The sequence below is a fragment of the Artemia sp. Qi Xiang Cuo genome, chromosome 13 (assembly GCF_049724085.1).
Source record: "Artemia sp. Qi Xiang Cuo chromosome 13, ASM4972408v1, whole genome shotgun sequence".
NCBI classification, from domain to species: domain Eukaryota; kingdom Metazoa; phylum Arthropoda; class Branchiopoda; order Anostraca; family Artemiidae; genus Artemia; species Artemia sp. Qi Xiang Cuo.
In genome coordinates, this window is record NC_142806.1 from 7031390 (window position 1) to 7040059 (window position 8670).

At 35.0% G+C, this 8670-nt stretch overlaps 1 protein-coding gene across 1 annotated transcript; it reads right to left on the reverse strand.

The window, feature by feature from the left end:
* Positions 1 to 7364: 7364 nt before the first annotated feature.
* On the reverse strand, positions 7365 to 8405 carry LOC148944888 (serine/threonine-protein kinase pim-2-like). Its single transcript, XM_089098882.1, has one exon. It carries the CDS (start codon positions 8403 to 8405, stop codon positions 7365 to 7367), a length of 1041 nt encoding a protein of 346 aa, XP_088955008.1.
* Between the last annotated feature and the right edge of the window lie 265 nt (positions 8406 to 8670).

The following is an 8670-nucleotide window of genomic DNA, read 5'->3' on the forward strand; positions in this document are numbered from 1 at the left end:
AAACGAGCAAAAACTAACTTAAGTTGGGTGCAAAACCCATATGCCTTCCCAAGGACAGAACAAAATTTGCACTTTACTGAAAAAATATAAATGTTTTTACTTTTATAACTTTAATAAATCAAACTATATTAACATTTTGATTACTAAATATCAGTATATGTATATTGAACTGACAATGCACATTCATTTGTATTTTTTTAGTAAAGTGCAAATTTTGTTCTGGCTTTGGAAAGGCATAGGGGTTTTGCACCCAACTTATGTTAATTTTTGCTCGTTTTGGGTTTGACTAGTTTAATTATTGTAATTTCTGTTCGTTTTGGGTTTCATTTATTTATCGATGCTGATTTGTGGTAGTTTCACGCTTGGTAGATTATTTTATTTTAACTCATTTTTTGTTTAATGGAGTTCTTTACTTTTCTTTGAAAAACTTATTTTGTGGAAAAAGTTTTTTAGTTAATCTCTGTTCGTTTTATATTGACATAGTCTTTTCAGGGAAAAAGAAAATATTACTTTAAATCTTTTTTTAAGACTTTATAGTTTGGCCTGCTATTCGTATGCCGGAGAAAGATTTTCAGCAATTTTTAACAACATACACTCTTTTAAAAATCTGGACACAAATAATACTGTTTAATTAAGTTTCATACCTCCTCTAGTTAACCTGAAATGGAAAACTTGATACCATTCACAAAAAAAAAACTGTTTTCTTTCTTTGATAGCTTGGATACATTTACGCTATTTTGCATAAAGAAAGAAAAACTAGCAAAATTGGGGTTTTTATAGTACAAATGAAGATACTGAAAAAACGAAGAGAATATTTCTATAGGACAAACGCCTCTCTTCTTCAGCGCGAAACTAAACGATGTATCAATAAAAGCCAAAAATTAAAAAAATTAAAACCAACTACCTAACAACCATAAAAGCGAGTTATTCGCCAATATCCGCGATTTTCACAAAATCCAAAAAATATGATCTGCCATCGACGGATACTAGCGAACAACTTTTGTTCGCTAGTATCCGTCGATGGCAGATCATATTTTTTGGATTTTGTGCAAATCGCGGATATTGGCGAATAACTCGCTGTTAGGGTTGTTAGGTATTTGGTTTTAATTCTTTTAATTTTTGGCTTTTATTGATACATCGTTTCGTTTCGCGCTGAAGAAGAGAGGCGTTTGTCCTCTCGAAATATTCGCTTCGTTTTTTCATTATCTTCATTTGGCCAATAAAAACCCCAATTTTGCTCGTTTTTATTTATTTATTTGATGTAAGGCCAATGTGGTTTAATAAATTATCTACGCCATTTTGATTTGGTTAAATTTTAAGAGCAGAATTGGGAGGGTTGGCGTGGGAGGGTGGGAGTTGAAGTGGGATTAGTTGCCCTCAAATCACTTTCAGCTATTAAAAATGGGATCAGCCCTTTCTAGTTTCAATCAAATGAGTATTTTTTGAAGTTCCCACGACAACTCCTTCGATACGAAGTGCCCTGGTCTAAACAACAACAACAACAGAAAATAATACATTATACCCACTTTGATCTTTAATATAAACATGTCAAGCCTTCCAATCACTTTCGACGTTTAGAAAGGGCACTAGGCCTTTCGATTTCCAATTGAATGAGCCCTTTTGGAAACGACAACGCTTTCTATAAACACCTTATATGTCCCGAGGGCATAAATTACAACCCTTACCCTAAGGTCTGTTAGGGTGGTTGTCATCCTCTAAGACGAAATTTTCAGAACTTTCAACTACGTTAAATAAAATGGCTATCTCAAAATTCTGATTGGATGTGTTTGGGGAAAGGGTGGACTTGAAAGGGGCGCTAGTCGCTCTCCAATCACTTTCAACTATTAAAAATGGCCCAAACTTTTTCAATTTCGAATCAAGTGAGCCCTTTTGATGTTCCTACGACAAACCTTCCAATAAAAATCTCATATGCCCCCAGGGCACGACTTAAAAACCGTGTCCTGAGTGCTGGGGGGGGTGTCAGTCTCAAATACCTAATTTCCAGAACTCTCTACTACGTTGAACAAATGGCTATCTGAAAATTTTGATTGGATGTGTTTGGAGGAATGGTGGGAGTTATAGGGGGGTTAGTTACCCTCCAATCACTTTCGACTGTTACAAAGGGCACTAGCCCTCTCAATTTTGAATTGAATGAGCCCCTTTTGAATTTTTACGACAACTCTATCTGTAATAACCTTATATGCCCCCAGGGCAGAACTTACAACCTTTGCCCTTGGGGCTCTTGGGGGGTTGTTAGTAGTGTCTTATATAAAGGCGCGAGATATACAAGGCTGAGGCATGGATATGTTAGTCTGGGACCCACCCGAAGGAATGTGCTCTATTTCAGTTTGTGAGTGGTCAGTGAAATGACCAAGATTTTTCTGTACCAAAGGACAGAGCATGACCTGCTGATCCCGGGAAGGCCTGCTATACCGGTGTCAGACGCTAGCATCAGCAGCTATAGCAGTTCAAAGTTGCCTTTTCGCTTCTTTTTTTCTCGGCTAGCAACGCCATCTTGAGAGTACAAGATACATGCCCTAAGTACTCAACGCTATTGTCGAGGGAAAGTATCTGGATAGAATGATCCCACAAAAGCTGTGTTGCCATAGTCACAGGTTTCCTGTAAAACTTCAAAGGTTTATTTGATGGTCACAGGTTCACAGGTTTTTGCCACTGAATGGTAGAAATTCACTGGTTTTTGTGCTAAAGGCTCCTAATATGACCGAATATTCTGCTAAAAGTTGAATTTTGTAGAGCTCACATTTTCTAATTATTTTTAGTGATTTTGAGACGACATATATGTATCATAAGTCTAAAGCTTCATCACATTAATCACAAATGACAGCCATGGCCATTTTGAAACAGCCATTTTGAATTGAATTGAAAAAGACGATAGGTCGGAGTGAAAAGGCTTTTATATCATTGAATTTTTTCCCTGTACAATCCAAATTGCAAATATTATTTGTCTGTTATTAGATTGTAAAAAGTGTCTTTTAAGCTTCTTTTATAAGTCTTTTAAGCTGCTGTTTCAGCAGCATCTAAGACCTTGCCAGACAGGTTAGAGTCTCTTGTGCATGATACAATACACTACATTACCCATAGTCCAAAGAGGATTGGAGAATTTCATGACCACCAGAAGTCCACTAAAATTTAAGTGAAACAGTTGCTATCGGTGGTTTCTACAGGATGGCTCAGCTTTGAAACACCCATCAGACGGCTGTTAGAAACCTGGAATGCCTTCTTATGGTTTTACGGTGGTCACGCGTTAGGCGAGGGCACTGCAGACAAGGTGAGCAAGGAGAAGGCACACAAAATATACAACGCTTTAAACAATCCTGTCACGAAGGCCTCTCTCAATTTTCTTGTCCACGTTCTTGGGATTACCAACTCCCTAAACACTGACATTCAGAGCAGTGACACAAGAATCCGTAGGCTCGTGAGCAGCTTCATTACGACGTACGCAATATTACTTCAAATGTTCATAAGAAATTGCCTGATACTGGTAGCGAAATCACTTTCTCCATAGATCTGGTTCCCGCGAACTATCTTCAACTAGATGACATGAAATTAGGCACCAATACCGAATGTTACCTGGAGGAAAGCGGATCAAGGATTGCTGAGGACTCACTCAAAGCCTTTAAGGTCAACTGTCTGAGGATCTGCAAGCAGATGAGACAAAGAATAAGCTGGGAAGATCCAATTTTGTCCGATCTTAAGATTTTGGATCCCTGTTTTGCACTCGGATTTGAAGAGGTGTTCATTATTTGCATTCTCGTGCGCTTTTCTACGCTTCTGGGAAGCGATGTAACGACTGTAAAACGCAAGACAGAAAGCATTGACCGTCAGCTGCAAGAGCTCAGATTGAGCCGAGCTGATCTCGGTCAAGATCTGGTCAACCAACAATCTTGTTTCTTGAATAGTGTTTTGAATCTAAAGAACGGTATTGGTGAAAAAAAATTTGCTGATCTTTCAGCATTTACGTTGCACCTCTTTTGTCGTCTCCACATAAGAACTGCTTCAAAGAGATAGTTCTCTTTCCTGTCGTATATGAAAACGAGACTGCGTAACAAGATGAACACCGGGAAAGTTAGTGCATTGAAGATGACCAAACAGTTAGTTGGTAAAGCCGCTTTCTGGACTATTCCAAGTGATCTACTGGATAAGGCTATCAAACGGATAGAGGCAGTTTGTAATAAAGAAGATCCTTGTTGTGCTGAACCTGACAGCTCACACTCCTATACTGAATAGACTTTGACTTTGACGGGATGAGTATTTCGTTGCTTCTATGCATTCCAGTTCCAATGCAAAGGTTCAGCTCGTAATTTTTCCTGGTACCAACGATAATTCGTCCTTTTTCTCCTTTCAAAGAGAACAATTGTCTTTTCTCATTAAATCGTGAAGATATGGAGGTAATTTGTACTGATTAATAAAAATAAACCAATGACTTAGATAATTTCGGAGACCACACTGCCTTTCCATGACGATAAATAAAAGTTCAAATAGGGATAAAATCCTTTTAATAGACAGTGATGATAGAAATTCACAAAAATACCAGATACTCACCATATACTCAAAAATACCAGAAATTCACAAAAATACATATATATATATATATATATATATATATATATATATATATATATATATATATATATATATATATATATATGTATATATATATATGTGTGTGTGTGTGTGTATATATGTATATATATATATATATATATATATATATATATATATATATATATATATATATATATATATATATATATATATATATATATATATATATATATATATATATATATATATATATATATATATATGTGTATATATATATATATATATATATATATATATATATATATATATATATATATATATATATATATATATATATATATATATATATATATATATATATATATATATATATATATATATATATATATATATACATATCGTAACGAACTGTAAGTAAGGAGCGACCCGGCTCAATAGAAACCGAAACTCTAAAAAACGGAATTATGATACCAATAGATAAGTCAAAAGAATCATATTTTAATGCTAATTTCAAATATATAAGTTTCATCAAGTTTAGTATTCCCCATTAAAAGTAACACGCTGAGAAAATTTGCCTTATTTTCGTGAAAAGGGGGAAAAACCCCCTAAAAATCATAGAACCTTAATGAAAATCGCACCATCAGATTCAGCGTATCAGAAAACCCTATTGTAGAGGTTTCAAGCTCCTATCTGCAAAAATGTTGAATTTTGTATTTTTGCCAGAAGAAAGATCACGGATTGACCAGGGGTAGGCCTAATAGCATTGACCCAGGGGTCCTAGAATATCGCAGGAGGGCTCAATTGAACGGAAATTAAAGGTTCAAGTGCTCTTTTTAAGTGACCGAAAAAATGGGGGGCAACTAGCTCCCCTCCCACGCTCTTTTTTCTCAAAGACACCGGATCAAAATTTTGAGATATCTATTTAGTTCAGCATGGTCGAAAATATAATAACTATGTCTTTGAGGATGATTTAATCCTTTACAGTCCTCGGGGGAAGGGCTGCAAGTTATGAACTTTGCCCAATGTGTACATATAGTATTGTTTATTGGGAAGTATACAGAGGTTTTCAGGGGGGATTTTGTCGGGTAGTGTCGGGGGGGGGGGGAAGGGGTTGGGCCAGGGTTACATAAGAGGATCTTTCCATGGAGGAATTTTTCACGGGGGAAGAGACATTGCTATGAGGGGGCACCAGATTTCTGAGCATTATTTAAAAAACAATCAGAAATTAAATAAAAAAACAAGTTTTTCAACTGAAAGTAAGGAGTAACATCAAAAATTAAAACGAACAGAAATTATTATATAAATGATTGAGTTCGCCCTCTAGTCAATACCTTGCTCTTTACACTTAAAGTTTTTTAGTCATTTCATAAGAGCTATTTATTTTAATTAATGGCCTTTGTGATTAAGGGATAATTCTTAAAGAATTGGAACAAAATTTGAACTTTATCGTAAAGAGCGAGGGATTGACTGGGGTGGACCCCCTAATATACGTAATAAAAATATACGAATATAGAAGTTCGTTACGTAAGTTAATTCGTAAGTTACGTATATTTATTACTAATAAAAACGTTCGTAAATAAATTAAACAACTTTTGAGAAAGCCATTTAACCAAAAAAAAGGAGAATTAATATACAAATTTTGTCTTAACTATTCATGTACAGTGAACCAAAATCAAAACCTGCATTAATTCAAAAACGTTCAATAATCAAATAAAAAAAACAAGTTTTTTTTTTAGCTGAAAGTAAGAAGCGACATTAAAACTTAATACGAACAGAATTTATCTCGTAATTATCTGCCTTGCTCTTTACGCTAAAGTTTGACTCTTTCTCATAGCTCTATTTCTTAAAACAATAAAAAACTTTACTGTAAAGAGCAAGGCGTTGAGGAGGGGACATCCCCTTTCATATACGGAATAATTTCTGGTCGGTTTAAATTTTAATGTCGCTCCTTACTTTCAGTTAAAACTTGCTTTTCTATTTAATATGGGTTATATCCATCTGTAGTTGGATAAACTAGAATAGCCTACTCAAAATTAGCCCTCGTTAAGCACCGCTTTTACTCAAAGTGTAGTCAGCTAATCTAAGTGTCCGCTTCACAAAATTAAATGAAAAAAAAACAGTTTTTTCAACTGAAAGCAAGGAGCAACATTAAAACTTAAAGCAAAAAGAAATTATTAATTATATGAGGGGGGTCACCCCCCCCCCCCCCCCTCTCAATACCTCCCTCTTTACGCTAAAGATTTTAAAGAACTTTTAAAAGAGCTTATTATTCTAATCAAACGGCGTTTGTTATTCAGGAGTCATTCTTAAATAATTATAACAGAAAGTCAAACTTTAGCGTAAAAAGCGAGGTATTGAGGGGGAGGGGTAATCCCCTCAAATACGTAATAATTTCAGTTCGTTTTAACTTTTAATGTTGCCCCTTACTTTCAGTTGAAAAAAAATATTTTTATTTAATCACGGCTAAGTATATTCTCAAGATGAATATTCTCAGTGCGCAGTGCTTTTTAAAAATTGGATTCCTCGAAATCACTCTGAAAATTGAGATCAGCTAAAATTAACAATATGTATTTCGCGTTTAAGTCTGTGCATTTTAAAACGTTAATCTTTGGAAAGATTATGAAGAAATACGTTTTCATTCTAGAAAATTCGGTCATATTAATAGCACTATTTGTGAAATATAATCCACAGAATATAAACAAAAAAGTCATTATACATACTAAATTTTTATTGGAAAATTGAATAAACAAAACAAAAGAAAACGACACACGATAAATTTTGAGTCATTTGACTTTTTCCTAAAAGTGGCCTATTTTCACACTAAGGATCTTGATCACATCAAGGTTTAACCAAGGATCTTGAAGTATTTGTTTCACACTTGGTCTGTTACCTCTCGCCATCTGCAAACATCTGTTGACTAGTCTACGAGCCATTTCTGAAGCCTTCCTGTTTCGCAATCCCAAGTCTGTCACACCTTTAGCTTTAAGAGAGCTTCTCCCGTTATCAAAGGGTTCTTTGCCAATCAAGAGTGATCCCAATATAATACCTAGAGACCAATTAGTTACCGGTCCTGTCATATGTATCATATGAAACAATTCACAGGAATCAACTTCTAGAGGCCAGTAACCAGGAGTGCCACAGATCATTTCATCTGCCTTCTCCAAAGATTCAGCTAATCCAAAGTCAATAACCAATATATTTTCATTTTCGTCAACAAGGATACTGTCCCCTTTTAGATCCCTATGTGTAATGCCGGCCATTTCCAATCTCAAGACTATAGATATTACTTGTTTAAAAAGATCGATAACTTTATTTTCGCTCAGCTGTTCATTTTTGTTGATAAATTCAGTCAATGTTATTGAGCTCTGATGATACTCTGTTGTAATCCAGCATTCCTCTCCGACAATATAATAATACAGTAACTTCATACAACCATCAATATCTCTAACTTGGTTCAAAAAATATACTTCCTTTGGTAAAATTTTGCCAGAGTCCAATTGAATTTGGTTAGTTCGTTTTAAATTTATCTTTTTTACAGCTGCTCGTTTCCAATCACGGTTTCTTGTAGCTAAGAATACTTTCCCAGAAGCATCTTCTCCAAGCTCCGTAGTCTTTGAAAAAATTCTTTGACGGGGAACATTTTTACAGTACATTTTTTCTTCATTGTCAAACTGTGTTTCTGAACCAGGAGCATTTTGTTGGAAATACACATAATCACTGCTACTAGCTCTATAACTTGCATCGTCAGGCAGAACCGATATTTTGTATATCGCATTTTGGCACTGTCGACCATACTCCAAGTCCCATGGATTTACAAATTTCTGTTGATGAAGTATCATACTTTCAGGAAATTACAATCTTAAAGGTTACACAAATATTGAGACAAACTGTTCACGCAAAGATAACTTTCATTACTGAGGCTATTGTGCTGTGAGCTTTCTTGTTTTATAGACCCATGACGTCATCAAACTTATTATTGAGAGGGCGTTATGGAAAGGTGTTTTACACATTATTTCTTTGGTATTAGGTGACGTCATTCTGTTTGTGCAGTTGATGCAAGTAATTAATGTGATTTTTTGAAATGTGTCTCGAAGGGAATCCTTT